Source organism: Oncorhynchus nerka, linkage group LG14, assembly GCF_034236695.1.
Source record: "Oncorhynchus nerka isolate Pitt River linkage group LG14, Oner_Uvic_2.0, whole genome shotgun sequence".
NCBI classification, from domain to species: Eukaryota; Metazoa; Chordata; class Actinopteri; order Salmoniformes; family Salmonidae; genus Oncorhynchus; species Oncorhynchus nerka.
In genome coordinates, this window is record NC_088409.1 from 20,534,906 (window position 1) to 20,553,906 (window position 19,001).

At 44.3% G+C, this 19,001-nt stretch overlaps 3 protein-coding genes across 3 annotated transcripts in view; all 3 read left to right on the plus strand.

Annotated features, from left to right (window-relative positions):
- LOC115121234 (lethal(3)malignant brain tumor-like protein 4) overlaps positions 1-8,732 on the plus strand; it is an 8,966-nt gene extending 234 nt beyond the window's left edge. Inside the window, exons 2-19 of the mRNA XM_065027174.1 lie at positions 9-99; positions 229-355; positions 455-506; positions 695-789; positions 881-985; positions 1,113-1,248; positions 1,485-1,576; positions 1,700-1,928; positions 2,018-2,103; positions 2,334-2,444; positions 2,517-2,634; positions 2,906-3,005; positions 3,140-3,337; positions 3,459-3,569; positions 5,165-5,229; positions 5,344-5,507; positions 5,660-5,722; positions 5,915-8,732. Coding sequence (XP_064883246.1) covers positions 9-99; positions 229-355; positions 455-506; positions 695-789; positions 881-985; positions 1,113-1,248; positions 1,485-1,576; positions 1,700-1,928; positions 2,018-2,103; positions 2,334-2,444; positions 2,517-2,634; positions 2,906-3,005; positions 3,140-3,337; positions 3,459-3,569; positions 5,165-5,229; positions 5,344-5,507; positions 5,660-5,722; positions 5,915-6,043 — 2,072 coding nt within the window. The 3' untranslated portion in view covers positions 6,044-8,732. The remainder of the gene's footprint in view (positions 1-8; positions 100-228; positions 356-454; positions 507-694; positions 790-880; positions 986-1,112; positions 1,249-1,484; positions 1,577-1,699; positions 1,929-2,017; positions 2,104-2,333; positions 2,445-2,516; positions 2,635-2,905; positions 3,006-3,139; positions 3,338-3,458; positions 3,570-5,164; positions 5,230-5,343; positions 5,508-5,659; positions 5,723-5,914) is intronic.
- A 706-nt stretch (positions 8,733-9,438) lies between these two features.
- On the plus strand, positions 9,439-12,243 carry LOC115121231 (uncharacterized). Its single transcript, XM_029650283.2, has 2 exons — positions 9,439-9,678; positions 11,339-12,243. The coding sequence occupies exon 2, from the start codon at positions 11,352-11,354 to the stop codon at positions 12,180-12,182; it is 831 nt and encodes a 276-aa protein (XP_029506143.1). The 5' UTR covers positions 9,439-9,678; positions 11,339-11,351; the 3' UTR covers positions 12,183-12,243.
- Positions 12,244-14,536: 2,293 nt separating this feature from the next.
- On the plus strand, positions 14,537-18,999 carry LOC115121232 (sperm acrosome membrane-associated protein 4-like). The gene is made up of 3 exons (XM_029650284.2): positions 14,537-15,356; positions 18,182-18,322; positions 18,489-18,999. The coding sequence occupies exons 1-3, from the start codon at positions 15,302-15,304 to the stop codon at positions 18,707-18,709; spliced, it is 417 nt and encodes a 138-aa protein (XP_029506144.1). The 5' UTR covers positions 14,537-15,301; the 3' UTR covers positions 18,710-18,999.
- Positions 19,000-19,001: the final 2 nt, after the last annotated feature.

Consider the following 19,001-nt stretch of genomic DNA (forward strand, 5'->3'; position numbering starts at 1 on the left):
ATGGCTAGCTGTAGGTCGTGTGGGGGGCTCCGGTCCACTGGAGAGTTTCCTCCAGGGCAAATACTGCAGCTCCATTTGTGTCCAGCCCTCCAGTGGCAGGTAAACATGTTAGCTGTTCTTACTGTACTGTATTTTAGAAAGCATATTGATAGCAGTAACAGTTAAGACCCAAAACAGTCATCACATGAGCATAGTTCCTAGAATGACCTCTGTTCCGTATGTGTTTAGGTCATCACCCGGAGAGCGGAGGGAGAGAGAGGGGGGGGAGGGGGGACTGGGGAAACGAGTGAGGAAGAAGAGGAAGATCTACATGGACTCTGGTGATGAAGACGAAGACAACCAGGAGGAGGAAGAGGTGATGATAGAAGATGTGGCCAACGCTGGTCCTGAAAAGCATTGTAATGTTGTGTGTGTGGCAGCTCACCTGCCGATGAGTGACTATCTCTCTCTACAGGACAAGTCCAAGGCTGTCAAAGGGAGGAGAGCTGCTAAGCTGGCCAAGCTAGGTATGTCCTATTATTACACTGAGTGGAGGTAGAGGATGGATAGATGAGAGGATGGATGGATTTGTTGGGAATGACAGGGGTTGGAAAGTTTGTCCAATCAGGTAGTCCAGGGGTCATGAGTCCTGCAATCCTGCTGGTTTTCATGTCACTGATTGGCTGATGTGACTGTTTTGTTGTCCCACCCCCAGTGACAGCCCCACCCAATAAGAAGCGATCCTGGAGCTGGCCCTCCTACATGGAGGAGGAGAAGGCTATAGCTGCCCCCCTTAAACTGTTCAAGGAGGTGAGGCACGCACACTTTATCATACTCTCTCTGACACACACACACAGCTGTACAGACATGTGAAAGAGTGTTATGTGTGTGTGCCTCGCAGCACCAGTCGTTCCCTCAGAGCAGGAATGCCTTCAAAGTGGGGATGAAGTTAGAAGGACTGGACCCCTGTCACCCCTCTCTGTTCTGTGTGCTCAGTGTTGCTGAGGTACGTGTCTAACAGGTCAGACCAATAAGATATAGGAGGAATGTCTGCTTTCGAACAACTAACCCTTCTCTTTCTCTCATTTCTTTGCGTTCCTTCCTCTCTGTCTCTTTCTCTCTCTGTCTGTCAGATCCAGGGTTATAGGGCAAGGCTTCATTTCGACGGGTATCCAGAGTGCTATGACTTCTGGGTAAATGCTGACACCTGGGATGTAAAGCCGGCTGGCTGGTGTGAGAAGATGGGACACAAGCTGCTACTGCCGAAAGGTCCACACACACACACACACACACCCCGGACACAGATACAAACACATCCGGCACGCATACACACACACCCGACACCCACGCACACACACACACCCGACACACACCTGACACACATACACACACACCCCAGACACAGATACAAACACACCAGACACACAGACACATGCATATTCTACCGACTGTACAATGTTGTGTGTGTAGATAGACAACTATAACCTTCAACCTTTTGTGTGTAGGTTGTAAGGATGGGGAGTTCAACTGGAACATGTATGTGAAGAACTGCAGAGGTCAACTGGCCCCCAAACACCTCTTCAAGAGCCTCAACACAGTAAGCCTACCTGACAGCCTGTGTGGATCCATTAATAGTGTGTTTGTGTTGTGAATTAGTTGGTGACCTTAGGCCCATTCAACCAAGTTTGTATATGAACTATGTGGGTGCATGTGTGTATAGTCAGTGACTCCGTCAGGGTTCCGTGCGGGTATGAAGCTAGAGGCGGTGGATAAGAAGAACCCATATCTGATCTGCGTAGCGTCCATCGCGGCTGCTGTTGACAACAGACTCCTCATACACTTTGACAACTGGGACGACACCTATGACTACTGGTGTGATGCCAGCAGTCCCTACATCCACCCTGTAGGCTACTGTGAGGAGGCTGAGCTGACCCTCACCACCCCTGCTGGTGAGACACACACAAACATATTTCAACGCTTTATTTGGATACACCATGAAACATTGTATAAGGGTGTATGTTGTGGTTTCTCCTCTCAGAATATAAGCACCCGAGGAGTTTTTCCTGGGATAAATACATGGAGGAGACTGGCACACAGGCAGCCCCTGCACGTGCCTTCAAACTGGTAAGACACTCACATTCTCGCACACACATAGAGTTAACACTCAAAACATATGACACATGCAAATTACATTGTTGGTGTTGATTGGGAGGCCTGGGAGAATTTCACATGAAGTTCCCGAGGGCTCTGTTCTGGGTCCACTGACAGTCTTTATTTATGTCAGCTACACCCGTTACAAAACATGCATATTAATCCATCTGTATCACCTGTTAACTCTTGAATGTGTCCTGTAGCGTCCGTGCCATGGGTTCCAGGCTGGAATGAAGCTGGAAGCCGTCGATAAGAGGAATCCCATGCTCATCCGCGTAGCAACCATCGCAGAGGTGGAGGACCACCGACTGAGGGTATGCTGTGTGTGAGAGTGCAGAATGATTATTGTGGAGTAGTGTGTGTGTGTAACTCTCTGTCTTTCTCAGATCCATTTCGATGGCTGGAGTGAGGAGTACGACTACTGGGTGGATGCTGACTGCCCAGACCTGCACCCTGTGGGCTGGTGTCAGAAGACTAGTCATCCCCTACAACACCCCTCCAATGGTGAGACGCACACACTTCCAAAAAATGTACATGATTATAACTTTGCTAAAATCCATAAACATTTCCCAATCAGTCCCAAAGTGTATGATTGGCAAAAAGGTGCATGCAGAGAAAAGACATGTAGCTCAAATGATTCTGGTTCTTCACAGCTGTTGGAGCTGTTGGTTTGTGGGGACATGTGTTTCTGTCGCTTTGTTTATGTGTGTGGGGTCAGGTCAGTCTCTGGTGTTTTTGTCTCTGTGTGTAGTATTTACTCTGCGGTGTGTTTCAGGCTCCACTGATATGCTGGTCCTCCCAGGGCAGGGCTGTCCTACCCCAGGATGCAATGGGGTTGGTCACATCCGTGGACCGCGCTACGGAACCCACTACACGTCAGTAACAAACACACATACTAACTGTCAAAAAAGTTTTGTTATCAGAACACGTCATACAATGACTTGTGATCTGTGTGCTGTAATCTGTGAGCAAGGTGATGTGTGTTCCTGTTCTGAACTTGTGTGTGTAGGGGGGTGAGTTGTCCATACTCGGAGATGAACCTGAACAGGGAGGGCCAGGTACCAGACCGTCTGAGTGGAGAACGACCTATGACCCTGAGTGGACCTCATCACCGTGGGCGACGCCCAGACCCTCCTCCACACACCCAGACAAACAGCCCCACCACACCGGAGCAGCCCGAGCCTGCAGACGACTCCCCTCAGACCAGGTATGTGTGGAACATGTAACAGAAGGGGTTCGGAAGAGCTTCCATGACTTTGTTAATCTGACTGCAAATAAAGTCTGGAGTTGTGGACTTGTTTCCATGGTAACAGTTGTTTCTATGGTAGTGTAACTAGGGGGCCGACGGTTGACGAGGGTGAACGATCCAGGTGCAGCAGTCAGAGTGAGCCACCAGGGGGCTCCACTGAGCCCATCAACGACGGAGCCAAGGCCAAGAGGTAGCACACAGACTCCACTCTCTCCTACCAAACTCTAGAATGCATGATGGAGCAGAGTGTTTGTTGTTGGTTTACTAAGAGAGTACAATGCCTTCACAAAGTATTCACACCCCTTGACTTATTCCACATTTTATTGTGTTACAGCCTGAATTCAAAATGGATTACATAGATTTTTTTCCCACCCATCTGCACATCTAATGACAAAGTGAAAACATGTTAGAAATGTTAGCCAATTCTTTGCCAATTAACACAGAAATGTCTCATTTACATGAGTATTCACACCCGAGTCAATACTTTGTAGAAGCACCTTTGGCAGCGATTACAGCTGTGAGTCTTTCTGGGTAAGTCTCTATAAGAGCCTTCCACACTTTCCCATTATTCTTTGCAAAATTCTTAAAGCTCTGTCGAATTGTTTGTTGATAATTGCTAGACAACCATTATCAGGTCTTGCCATAGATTTTCAAGTAGATTTAAGTAAAATCTGTAACTCGGCCTCAGGAACATTCACTGTCTTCTTGGTAAGCAACTTCAGTGTAGATTTGGCTTTGTTGTTTTAGATGATTGTCCTGCTGAAAGGTGAATTCATCTCCCAGTGTCTGACCCAGGGTTTCCTCTTGGATTTTACCTGTGCTTATCTCCATTAGGTTTCATTTTTAACCTGAAAAACTCCCCAGTCCTTAAGGATTAAAAGCATACCTTTAACATGATGCAACTATGCTTGAAATATGGAGAGTGGTACTCCGTAATGTATTGTATTGTATTTGCCCACAAACATAACATGTTGTATTCAGGACATAAAGTTAATTGCTTTGTCACATTTTTTGCAGTACTACTTTAGTGCCTAGAATGGATGTTTTGGAATATTTTATATTCTGTAAAGGCTTCCTTCCTTTACTCTCAGTATGGTTAGTATTGTGGAGTAACTACAGTGTTGTTGATCCATCCTTCTACCACAGCCATTAAACTCTGTAACTGTTTTAAAGTCACCATTGGCCTCATGGTGAAATCCCTGAGCAGTTTCCTTCCTCTCCAGACACTGAGTTAGAAAGAACGGCTGTATCTTTGTAGTGACTGGGTGTGTTGATACACCATCCAAAGTGTAATTAATAACTTCACCATGCTCAAAGGAATATTCAATGTCTTGTTTTTTTAATGTATTTTTTACCCATCTACCCATAGGTGATCTTCTTTGCGAGGCATTGGAAAACCTCCCTGGATTTGTGGTTGAATCTGTGTTTGAAATTCACTGCTCGATTGAGGGACCTTACAATTATCTGTATTTGTGGGGTACAGAGATGTTAAACACTATTATTGCACTCAGTGAGTCCATACAACTTATTATGTGACTTGTTAAGCACATTTTTACTCCTGAACTTATTGACTCAAGACATTTCAGCTTTTCATTTTTAATTAGTAATAAAGATAAATGTTTTTAAACAATTCCACTTTGACATTATGGGGTATTGTGTGTCGGCCAGTGACAAAACACAGCTCTAATTAATTCATTTTAAATTCAGCCTGTAACACAACAAAATGTGGAAAGATTTGTGGGGTGTGAATACTTTCTGAAGGCGCCGTATGTTGTCTTTCAACAGGTCTGCTCCAGTCCCAAAGTATCTGAAGCTGCACGTCGTCAAGCAGGAGAGTGGAGATGGGAAAGGTAGAGGTTCTGCTCTCAGAAATAGAGAATGAGTGTAACGCTGTGTGGATTATATATTGTCTGTGCATGTCTATTGAAGATATTTACAGCTAATTTCTCCTCCCTCTCCCCCAGACTCCCTGTCTCTCCAGCAGGCGCTCCATGAGTCAGTGTTCTCCCCGGGTGGCTCCTCCTCTCCCCCTCACAGGGTGGCTCTGTGCTGGGACAAACACTGCCAGCTGCTCCCTGAGGTCCTGGGCCTCACAGCTAAGAGAGTTGCAACCTGGACCGCTGACGAGGTCAGACACGCACACATAAACACATAGGCAATACAAACATGTACAGGCGCTGTACGCATACTGTACAAACTGACATATTGTGCAAAACACATACATTACACATGCGTGCGTGTGTGTGTATGTGTGTTAATGTTTGTTTCCCTGTGGGTCAGGTGGCCAGTTTTGTCAAAGGGCTCCCGGGCTGCAAAGAGCATGCTGCCACCTTCAGGACAGAGGTAAGAGCTACCATTTAAAAACCCAACTTTGTGAATCGTAATAGACACACACACGCCTCTCATCTGCTGCTCCTGGTTGGTGTATCCTATGACAATTCAACCAAGTCAAGTTAAATTATGCCATTGACATTCAAACACTCACACACACGTTCTGTGTTGAAGCTTATTTTGTGTCTCTGTGTATCGCTCCAGCAAATGGATGGAGAGGCCTTCCTGCTTCTCACCCAAGCAGACATAGTCAAGATCCTGTCAATCAAACTAGGCCCCGCCCTCAAGATATACAACGCCATACTCATGCTGAAGAACGCTGATGAGGAGTGAGACGCCCCCTGACGCTTCATTTCCTCCCACACCCGACCGCTGTATCTGAATATTCTAGAGAAGTTTAATCTCTTTCTTTGCCTCCTCACCTTATTCTCTTTGGTCTTCATCTGCACTGATCTGAGCCCGTAGGATAGGTCAGAGCAACGTAATGGATGGCCACCAGGAATCTGCTTTCAGCTATCCTGTTCTTTCACATCAGTGTAGAGGAGTAGAGAGGATGTACCTGGTGTCAGTGTAGAGGAGTAGAGAGGATGTACCTGGTGTCAGTGTAGAGGAGTAGAGAGGATGTACTTGGTGTCAGTGTAGAGGAGTAGAGAGGATGTACCTGGTGTCAGTGTAGAGGAGTAGAGAGGATGTACCTGGTGTCAGTGTAGAGGAGTAGAGAGGATGTACCTGGTGTCAGTGTAGAGGAGTAGAGAGGATGTACTTGGTGTCAGTGTAAAGGAGTAGAGAGGATTCAGAGAGGATGTACTTGGTGTCAGTGTAAAGGAGTAGAGAGGATGTACTTGGTGTCAGTGTAGAGGAGTAGAGAGGATGTACCTGGTGTCAGTGTAGAGGAGTAGAGAGGATGTACTTGGTGTCAGTGTAAAGGAGTAGAGAGGATTCAGAGAGGATGTACTTGGTGTCAGTGTAGAGGAGTAGAGAGGATGTACTTGGTGTCAGTGTAGAGGAGTAGAGAGGATACAGAGAGGATGTACCTGTGGTGTCTGTTGGAAGATCTTAATTGCATACTCCTCGTGTCCTCTCCTCGTCTCCTCAAAACCCATTAGATGAGAGAGCCAGAGGAGAGAGGACGCGAGGATTATGCAATTGAGATCTTACCTGTCAGACAGACATCACAGACAACCCAAGAAAGTGTTTTATACTATAACATAGCAACAATTATAATTTAAAGGGGCAATCCAGAGTTGAAACAATAACAAAGCAGTAACCCCACCACTGTTTTGGCCAAAAGCTGAGGGATGGATGGGGCTGGAGAAATGTTACCGCTCTCAAATTCATAGACAGAACTATGTATACAAGGACTGAGCATCATCAAAATGATAGTTTGAACCATGTTTTGAGGCTATACAGCGTTTGTTTACATTTACTTTGTTTACCAACATTGAAGATGAACAAGCTTATATTTGGTGTTTTGGGGTTCTGATGGGGTACGACAGTTGAACTAAGCTCATGAGGCATTTATAAGATATTCTTCGAGAATCAAAAAGGTATGTAGCAACTGCAGATTGCCCCATTAACCTAAATGTTTCTCTGAGTGAGTAAGAAATGAGCAGTGGGCACCTTTAAAGTTCATTCATCTTTAAAGGATTGATATTGAATTCAATTTGAAAGTAGACTCAGTGAAATGACGTTGCCACGAGCAGCTCCCCAGATATTGAGATGAGTGAGATGCAGGACCTCACACACGGTGTCTGCGGAACAGGAGGCTGGTGGCTTTTTAATTGGGGAAGACGGGCTCATGGTAACGGCTGGAACGGAATCAATGGAATGGTATTGGTTTCCATGTGTTTGATAGCATTGCATTCACTCCATTTCAGACATTACTATGAGCCGTCCTCCCCTCAGATGTGGATGGGTTCGCTTCACACTGTTCCCTGGCCTGGCTACCGGAATCAAAACAGCGGAGAAGTTAAGCCTCGCGCTTTAACGCTCGTAGTTGTTGTGGGAATTGATCCACAATGCTGTTTAAATCAAATCCAATTTCAGATTTGATTTGATTTAAACCGCATTGTGGATCAATTCCCACAACAACTACGAGTGTTTACTTTCAGAATCTACGTCATATCGCTGCGTCCACCTTTAATATTATCATTTTAAAAAGAATAATGTTTGAGGAAATGGTGCTGAGCCCTGAGCAGATGGAACCAGATTAGTCCAAACATGTTTTTACTGGAATACTTGTTGAGTTCTTATTTATTGTTTTGAAAGAAACTCACCATGTAGTTTACCTCTCTGTCAGATGGATACATTCCTCTACATGTCCAGGGCAGGAAGAGGTTGGCACGTCTCAAGGCTTGGGTGGAGGGAGAGGATTGGTTTGTGTGTGTGCGTGTGTGTGCGCAGATGTTTATTTAAAAGGGTGAATGTTATAGCATTGGAACTTTAAGGAAAGCTGGACTTCAGGACTAATTCAACTGAAGAGAGATGTTTTTCTATGTACCTGCTTTAGAGCTAATGGTAAAACACTAATGAAATTGGAATGTAAAGAAAGAAAGACAAAATTCATCAATTTGTTCCGAATGAATATTGTTTCCTGTTTCATTGATCTTTGTGTACACCGTGTAAATAGTGTATTATAGCTCTGGGGTTGTGACACCCTGCATCCCTATACGAAGTGGTTATTTGGAAGCTTATGCAAATCCATACCAATCTTTTCCAAGAAATTAAAAATGTAATTTTTTTCCATTGAACTGAGGAATTCATCTTTTAAAGCTTTAGTGAAATTTTGTAAACTATTTTTTTTGTCAATCTCCTCGTGCGATACCTTGGAAGTGTGTTGCAATGAGCTTAAATGTGTTTATCAACAATATAGTTTATATTCAAAACCGGGATTTCTGTATTTTAATTTAAGGGGCATTGATAAGTGCTGTTGACTTGTGAGATGGTGTGAGTGGTGTAGGTGCATGATGGCTTGCGTTTGCTGGAGTGTGTAAGTGGAATGGAATAAATGAAATGCAGTCTCTGGGGTTGTATATTCTTCTAATGTGCATACTGCCTGAGGGCTTGGTTATCCACTCTTCTGATCTGTTAACCACACTGATCTGTGGTCATCATTACCTTGTGTCAGTGGTGTGTCTGTATCATGTCTCAGATTCACAGGAACTGACACCACACCTGTCCTGTCTACGGATACACCTGGTTATGTCATAAGCTTTTCTTCATCCCGGCCCACACCAATCTATTTATCAATCCCTCTTCTCTTCCCTTCATCCCCCCAGTATGCTGTTGTTCTAACTAATAATAACTGCTAGGATCCCTGGGGACTGACCCAAACCAGCCAACGATTCCCACGACCCCTCACAACCAGACACAGCTTATTTTGCTAACAGACACACACAGTCTTGTTTAACTATCCTTGTGGGGACCAAGCAATTGATTCATATTCAAAAATCTAACTAACCTAACCTTAACCCCCTAGACCTAATACCTAATTCTAACTGTAAACCCTAAACCTAAAGTAGAATTTTCCTTGTGGGGTCCAGCAAAATGACCCTAGTTGGGATATTAAAACCAAAAAAACACTCAGAGCGTAATGCTCTGGCTTACTGCTTCTGAAACATCGAACTATTCCAAAAAGAAAAGTGTGCGCATAGTATAGAGTCAAGTCAAAAGGCAACTGAAACATTTAGGCATATTTACTCATCGGGAATTTATGAGGACCAAGATCTCGCATGCGCCGTAGTAGCCTACTCGCCGCTTTAAACCAAGGCTGGACAGATGTTAAGCAGCCTGGTTGAGGGGTGAAACTCCGGGAAAACATTTTAAAGAGGGAGCTGAAGAGTCAACGCTGACCATATGAATGTAGGGACAGAATAAATAATGGGCATCATGTTGAGAAAATAGTTCCAGATATGTCAGCAGCAGGAGCGACGCGGAAATGTCCACAACCGAGCAACAGCCAAATCGAGGCAAGTAACCATTATCGGAACGTTCTCAAAAATCACATGAAAAGCAAGTGTTACTTGTTAATTTTAGTTTGTATTTGGTCAATAGTGTTGACTTACTTTTTAAAACATTATTCAGACATCCCCAATGTCAAAAAGGCTTTAGCGACAGATGACCACAAATTAAAAGATTACCGTTACATTGCATACGGAATCGGACAACGCAACTCCGCTCTCTCTCTCTCTCGAGAAAAGTTGTCGAGGGTCTGCTACAATGTTGCACAAGTTCAACCCTTCGATTAACGTTTTTGGCCGATGTTATTGCCATCATTTATATAATGTTATGTAAAATCTACAATTTCTGAACTTTTTGCAATATTTACTAAATGTCTCGGTTTTTTGCATTCATGTTCTTTGTTTAAGTGACGGAATGATTGAATGTTATGTTCAAGGAAAGCCCCAAATCAGACGAAATTACTTTATGTGAAATATAATAGGAAGCTACATCTGGGACTTGGTTAATTGAGAGTTACCACTGGACCATATATTATCAATTTAGGTCAGAATTGGACGCCATTGATATGTCTGTCTTGACAGTGCTTTATTTTATTATTTACATAGGCTATTGTGGAATATTTAGTTCGAGTTTAAATGTGACGGCTACAGAGAACGGGCTTGTGTACAGGGTAATCTAGCGTGGAGTTTAGAAGGGGGCGCGAGAGACTCACATACTGCATCTCATTAACTCCTGGGGTTCTTATCACCTCTGTCACTTCCTGTTGTTTACAAAGTCAACTCTCAACAATCCCTCTCACTCCACCCCACCCTTTTCACCCCTGTCTTTTTTCTCTTCCTCTGATTTCACCTCTTTCTCTTCCCCATTACCTCTCTCTCTGTCCTGTCCTCATCCTCTCTCCCCTCCTCCCTCTCCTGTCCCCGTCCTCCCTTTTTTCTCCTGTTCTCACCCTCCCTCTTTTTCCTGTCCTCGTCCTCCCTCCCTCTCCTGTCCTCATCCTCTCTCCTGTCCTCATCCTCCCTCTTTCTCCTGTTCTCGTCATCCCTCCCTCTTTCTCCTGTTCTCGTCATCCCTCCCTCTTTCTCCTGTCCTCGTCATCCCTCCCTCTCTCCCCTGTCCTCGTCCTCACTGCCTCTCTCCTGTCCTCGTCTTCTCTCTCCTGTCCTCGTCCTCTCTTCTGTTCTCTTTCTCCTGTCCTCATCCTCCCTCTCTCTCCTGTCCTCGTCTTCTCTCTCCTGTCCTCGTCCTCTCTTCTGTTCTCTTTCTCCTGTCCTCATCCTCCCTCTCTCTCCTGTCCTCATCTTCTCTCCTGTCCTGATCCTCCCTCTCTCTCCTGGCCTCGTCCTCCCTCCCTCCCTCTCTCTCCTGTCCTCGTCCTTCCTCCCTGTCGCTCCTGTCCTCGTCCTCCCTCCCTCTCTCCTGTCCTCCCTCCCTCTCTCTCCTGTCCTCGTCTTCTCACTCTCTCCTGTCCTCATACTCCTGCCCGCGTCCTCTCTCTCTCTCTCTCCTGTCTTCATTCTCCCTCTTTCTCCTGTCCTTGTCTTCTCTCCGTGTCTATCCTGTCTTTGTCCTTGCTTTCTCTCCTGTCCTCATCCTCTCTCTCTCTTTCTCTCTTTCTCCTGTCCTCGTCTTCTCTCTCTCTCCTGTACTTGTCCTCTGTCTATCCAGTCTGTGGTAGAGGATGACAGCAGCTGGGTCCTGTGGAGCGGTCAACGCCGTCTGCACCCAAGACTCCTCCCACTCACCTAAAACAACCTGCCCACAAACCACATGGCCCTGCCCACTCTGCTTCCCACGGCAACAGAAGGATGAGCTCGAAGTCAGACTCCGCCTCCGCTCCCCTCCTGGGGCGTGGCTACTAGCGGGCGTGGTCGTGGTGATGGTGGGAATGTTTGTGGCCGTGGCCGGGTATGCTAGCTCCACCCCTAACCCTGTGGGTGGGCGAGGCAGCTCCCACAGCGAGCGAATGAAACTGCTCGGCCCTGTCGTGATGGGCATCGGCCTGTTCATCTTCATCTGTGCTGGAACCTTGCTGTATGAGAACCGGGACCGTGAGAACCGAGAGCGTGAGAACCTTGAGAACCCTGAGGAGCAGGGGAAACGCAAACACAAGAAAACAAGGGAATGGCGCCGGGAGAACCGTGATTATGAGGATGTGGAACAGGGGAACCAGAGAGAGCCCTCAGACAGACACTCCCCTCTCCCTGAGGAGTGCCCGCCCCCCCTGCCTCCCAGAGTGCCTAGACAGGAGGGGTTAGAGTTGAACGTTCTCTCTGTGGGGGCGCTGAGCTCACTGCTACCAGGGGAGGGACAGGGGTGTGAAGAGAGAGTCAGAGAGGTGGGGGGTAAAGGGGGGTCAACCCTGCTGACCAGAGTCCTGCACCACCAGGACCCCCCCTCCTCCTGTCCCTCCCCAGCTCCCTCCTCTGTGTACTCTGACTCCTGTAACTCCAGTGAGATCAACTATAACGTTCAGACAGGCTCCCCTATCCACTCTATTCTCCAACTCTGAGATACTACTGTACTCACATCTGTACACGCTTTTCTAAATAAATGCACCACATATTTCTCCATCTCTCTCTGTGGTTTCTATAGGCTGTAGATGCAGTGGAGTGGGTTGGGCATCTCTCTCTACCCCTCTAGGACGGGCAGGGCCAGGGGGAGACAGGGCTAGGTGACGTCAGCTTGTTGTTGTGTAGTAAAGTCTCTCTCAGGGGTGTTTGACTGTATTTGGGCTTAGGAGAGGATTCCAGGCTGCTTTGGAGAACTTTGATTCATGATGTCGTTTTAACTGTAACTCAAAGTTTTATCTAATATTAGTGACTCTGTTTGTCATGGCTGTTCTCCTATAGGGTTTCTGTTTACACACACCCAAACTTGGCTCAAGAGATGGACGGAAATCATAGCAATGAAAACAAAGTTAATGCCTTCTCATAGTTGGCTGTCTACATGCTTACTCTTTACTTGAGTTAGATGTTACTACCCACTGGCCAATAACTGGTCGAATCCACATTGTTCCACTTCCATTTCAATAAAACATTTGCAAAAAGTCATCAACGTAAGGGAATTGCGTCCTTTTCCCACCCAAATTTGAACCTAAATCCAATATCATTGTGAATTTGTTTTGTTGACTTCACGTTGAATTCACGTTAGCTGACAACTCTACCAAATATGCCCAGTCTGTTTGCAGTCCATATATGAAGTATATCTTTGCAGCGTGTATGCAGCAAACCTTTGGTCTTTAAGGTACACAAAACCATTAGGATGTTAGACTGGGTTTAATTGAATAGAGCCCACAGATGCAGATGCAGTAAAAGGGGGGAGGAGGAGGGAGAGATGAAGGGGGGAGAGGGAGGGGCGAATTTAATTGTCCTGAGTGTTCTCCTCCAGCCTCCAATTACACTGTGGAACCGACCAAGGGTTTTTTATTGGTATTTCAGGACTGCAGAGTATTTCCTCTGTTGTTCAGACACATGCTGGGATAATGCCATTGAGATTAGTGAGGAACGCCAAGACTGCCTTGCCCTGCACAGCCTGACACATCTACACAACACAGGCACACACACACACACACAACCGCATGCATGCTTTCACACATGCTAAACCTCTCACACCTCGTACTGCTTTTGAACCCATTAACCCTGGTTCACCACCAGTGACACTACCAGGGATAGACCAGTACTTGGTTTCTCACTTCTGACTATGCTAAAACTGGGAAGTGTGTGTTTTTGTGAGTTTAATGCAGCAGCTGAATTATGTGGTCAGTCAGTGTTTGATTGCCGGACTGTAATCCTGAACATCAGATTAAATTCACATGTAATCCCTGCCTGACCCTAACACTTACTCTCACAATGCTCCACCTATGGCCTCTCATAACACACACACGCACACACCCTCTCTGTCCCACACGGAGATAACCTGTGCATTGTATTTCTGCTCTTGCTGTTACCTAGGTTTGTTTAACTGTCTCAGTCTGTCTCTGTGTTACGCAATCCCACAAACAGGACAGTTGTTTTAGTCTCCCTCTAATGTCAGTCATACATTTTATTAGAGTTTATGCAGGATCAGTACTGTGGGACTGGGAGCACTGTCTCTAAGCTGCTTAACTCCTCGCTGAGTCAGACACGTGTGTTTTACCGAGGAGGGAGACCCTACTGGGGTTACAGGACCAGAGACAGAGTGCTGAATCCTAACATCAATCCTAACATGCAACAACACCTGGGACATCTGTGACCCACAGCAACAGCACCTGTGACCCACAGCAACAACACCTGGGACATCTGTGACCCACAGCAACAACACCTGGGACACCTGGGATTCACAGCAACAACACCTGGGGCACCTGGGATTCACAGCAAAAACACATGGGACATCTGTGACCCACAGCAACAGCACCTGGGACATCTGGGACCCACAGCAACAACACCTGGGACCCACAGCAACAACACCTGGGACCCACAGCAACAACACCTTCACATAAAGTAGGATTTCAATAGCGCCCCCCTTCATGTGGTAGACCATTCAGTCAAGTACAGATGTCCATTAGTCATCTAACCCTCATTGTTGATTTAGGACATCTCATTATTCCCTTTGAGGTGTTTAAACATGTTCATGAAATAATGAAGTGTAACAGTCTTTTTCCAGCGGCCCTGTGAGAGAACCTAATCCTCTCCACCTGTTTTTTCCTTTGTAACTTTAATCTTTTTTTGCTTATTTTTGTAATTACACGGCTCATTTGTAAAATAAACCCTGGTCTCAGCATGACTCCCTGTCAAAATAAGGGTTAAATCAAATAAGTATTTCAATCCCACATAAGGAGCATTTCTAAGAATCCAACAGCTGTCTCTCAAAAAACATTCTCTCTGATGATGCTACGGTGTTAGTTTAATATGGGGGGAAGTGCAGATATTTTCATGAGCTAGTGAATAGTAACTAGTCAAAGTAGCCCAGACTAGTTACAGAAAGATCTTTGTCTGAGCTGATTGGTTAACTAAATGTCTTAGCTTTACAATAACACAGTTAAGTACTTAAGTAAAAAATACTTTAAAGTACTAATGAAGTCATTTTGGGGGGTATCTATACTTTACTTTACTATTTAGCAGTGTGACCTGACTATTAAAAAAAACAAGAAAATTATGCCATCTGGTTTTCTTATTATAAGGAATATGAAATTATTTATACTTTTGATATTTAAGTATAATTGAGCAATTACCTTTACTTTTGATACTCAAGTAATATTTTACTGGGTGACTTTTACTCACGTCATTTTGTATTACGGTATCTTTACTTTTACTCAAGTATGACAATTGGGTACTTCTTCCACTAGTGCAATAACATGCTCCGGATCAGAGCTACCTATATACTGTATATATATATTTAGACAGCTTATAGAGAGCCTCTGTCTTTACCTCTCTGCTCCGGATGGCTGGCCCACTGCGCAGTGTTGCCTCTGACAACAACAGTGATTGGTCTGTGAGAATAGACAGGTATAATGCGTCTTAATCCAATTCTAGCTACAGGGGTGCCTGCTCCTACTGTCACAATGGAGCTCATTGACTTCCTCAGGGACACTCCTCGTTTTGTGGTCTCAACTGGCCCTTCTCTGGATAGTTTGAAGGATTTATTTCTGAAATGAGGGGATTGATGCTCTGTGTTTTTGCCCTGGCGATGTTAACAGCTTCTGCAGGTAAATCGAGATGAATTGGTCTTTCTCTGCTCTGGGTCATAGTATTTAGGTAGGCTATACTTTAGGTATGGGATGTGAAGTTTTTCACACAGAATGTGGGGGACATAAAATTGAAATATTATAATCATAGAATTATATTATATATATTTCCTGATGTTGTTTAACACCAACTACAGACCAGGGTCATTGTAATAAGAATTTGTTTTTAACTGACTTGCCTTGTTAAATACATAAAATAAAAAACTCTATAGCACCTAAGATATATATATATTTTTTAAATGTGTGTTCATAAAGCATACATAACACGTCAATAAGAACATAAACATGACATTGTAGCTACACAGAGCCTCCATGAACATATTCACTACGAATATAATTATATTCTGTCATACAAATATGTCAGTATCAGTTTTATACAAATACTGGGATTGATCTGATTGAAGAGGATGGGCTTTTCATGTTTTAAACACCTCCACCAGTCCTGCAGTCGCTCTCCTGAAGGTAGTTGTGCTTTTTTTACTGAAAAAAGGTTGGGTTGGGTGACTCTATGTTTGGAAGAGAAGATAATTACTGGAAGAGAGTTAAGTTGAGGTTGAGTTGGGTGACTCTATGTTTGGGACAGAGGAGGCTGGTGGGATGAGCTATAGGAGGAATGGAATGAATGGAACAGAGTAAAACATGGTTTTCATATGTTTGATACCAATCCATTGATTCCATCACAATGAGCCCGTCCTCCAATAACTCCTCCCACCAGCCTCCACTGGTTTGGGATTTACTGGAATTAGTTTTAGGAAGCTATTGTAATCCATATAGTAATCGTTAGGTCCACTGTAGTCCTGGTGTGTGCATGCAGGTCTTTGTTCCAACCCAGTGATATAGCAAACACTGGATGAAATACTTCCTAGTTTTAGTTGGTGAGTTTGTGCACACACAACCCTCTAGCCAATTAGTGTTCACCTGAGCTGGCAGGGGCTAACAAGCTAACAGGATGAGATGGGCTGATGACCAGAGATTAGGAACATCACTGAAACTCAGGGTTTGGATTAGCACTAGGAGCTGCTCCCACCAGAGGTGGATGGCCATGCCAGGTTGTAATGGAGCAACAGTATAGCTGGACTAGCTATAAGCAGTAAGTCTAACCCGAATTTGTACATAGGGTTAGACTTACCACCTAAACCTAATTTCCACCTACTGTAGGTGCTCAAAGTGCTTTACAAACTTACCTCATCCACCATTAATGCTTTTCAGTAGAGGGATGCATTGTGGTATGCTGCTGGCAGATGAACACAAGACACAGCTACCTAAGAACGTTACCTGACTAAACTACTTTAGTTTCCCCTCTTACTGTAACATCTTGGTGCTCTGTAGACACATTATTCTGTAGTCTACTATAGACACAGTCTTCTGTAGTCTACTATAGACGCAGTCTTCTGTAGTCTACTATAGACGCAGTCTTCTGTAGTCTACTATAGACGCAGTCTTCTGTAGTCTACTATAGACTCAGTCTTCTGTAGTCTACTATAGACGCAGTCTTCTGTAGTCTACTATAGACGCAGTCTTCTGTAGTCTACTATAGACTCAGTCTTCTGTAGTCTACTATAGACGCAGTCTTCTGTAGTCTACTATAGACGCAGTCTTCTGTAGTCTACTATAGACGCAGTCTTCTGTAGTCTACTATAGACGCAGTCTTCTGTAGTCTACTATAGACACAGTCTTCTGTAGTCTACTATAGACTCAGTCTTCTGTAGTCTACTATAGACGCAGTCTTCTGTAGTCTACTATAGACGCAGTGGGTACCGCCAAAGATGCCGTGAGCTACCTTGGATATGAGTAAGATAGTGACCCATCAGGTGAGAGTATGGCCTTAAAATCTCACCAAGGTTAACCAAAAAGTAAGGTTTCTGGCAAGGAAATAATGTTTTCATGATAGGAAAATACTACAGACACTGGCAGGGCCCCTTGTGCAGTGTCATTTTGATTAGATAATTGATTATGTGTGTGCCTCAAGAATAAGCTTCAGAAAACTCAGAATAAGCAGTGGTGGAAAAAGTACCCAATTGTCATACTTGAGTAAAAGTAAAGATACCTTAATATAAAATGACTCAATTAAAAGTGAAAGTCACCCAGTAAAATACTTGATTAAAAGTCTAAAAGTATGTTTTTCAATATACTTAAGTATCAAAAGTACATGTAATTGCTAAAATATACTTAAGTATCAAAAGTAAAAGTATAAATAATTTCAAATTCCTTATATTAAGCAAAGACAGCACCCTTTTCTTATTTTTTTAATTTACAGATAGCCAGGGGCACACTCCAACACTCAGACATCATTTACAAATGAAACATGTGTTTACCAGATCAGAGTCAGTAGGGATGTTCTCTTGATAAGTTTGTGAATTAGACCATTTTCCTGCCCTACATTTATTCGGGTGTCAGGGAAAATGTACGGAGTAAAAAGTACATCATTTTCTTTAGGAATGTAGTGAAGTAAAAGTTGTCATAAATAGCAAAGTACAGATACCCCCAAAAACTACTGAAGTAGTACTTTTAGGTATTTTTACTTCAAGTATGTTACACCACTGAGAATAAGATAGTCGTACACACTGTGTGTGACTATGCGATCTTGCCCACCTTTCATATTATTTGCCAAAGATGGTCACAATAAAAATAAACCTTCAATCTTTTTTCATGTATGTAATGTTGTCTCCGTCAGGAGCAGCCTTCGACCTTAAATGATCAATTCTATCAATAAAACACTCATGACTTGTAGCGATTATGTCCCTGTGTGAGAGTGTACTGTATATGATATTACCCTGTGGTCCCAGATGAGGATGATCAGGAGGAGCAACGGGAGGAGGGGCCTCTGCAGTGTTTCCGCTGTGACCTGGGCTTCTGGGATGCCTGCTACACCACCAAAACCAACTGCAATATCGGGGAGAAGTGCTACACTGGCCGAGGGAAGGCAGGTGGGTCACATGGATAGACATGGCCGGCGGGTGCTGTGTGTGTGAGTGGGGGCTGTGTGTGGGACATTACGGTGCTGGGTTTTGTGGATTTTTGGCAGAGAAGTGTGAAGCAGAGCATATTAGTGTGTTGACAGTGTCTATGTGTGTTAACTGTGTGTTTCTGTAGGTGATGTGTTGGAAGTTAAGTTGCTGGGCTGTGTCAAGGCGAAGGAGTGTGAGCTGGTGACCAATGTGGAGCTCTTCTCCAACACAACCATCTACATGATGACCAGGCACTGCTGCGACACACACTTCTGCAACACCGGACACACACTACCCCTCAACACACTTCTCTCCCTGTCACTGACTACAATAACCATGATCCTCACCTTCAACAGACTACAATAACCACCATGCATCATAAAGTCCCCAGCAGCACACATTTATTCCATTTTCTTAATTCTGTTAATATTCTGTGTTTATTTGTCAAGGAATATGGACAGTAATTAACATATGTGGATGTGACAAATTGAGGCTAAAGTCTCATGTTCAACCCTTAGAAGCTGTCTCTGGGCTTGGGAAAAATTGGTTAGATGGTTTTATGGAATTCAATTTTGAATAAATGTAATTTTCTCATTCTGTTGTTGGCATAAACTAGAAAAGGAGACAGAAAATAAAATCCAATCATATTTATTGAACA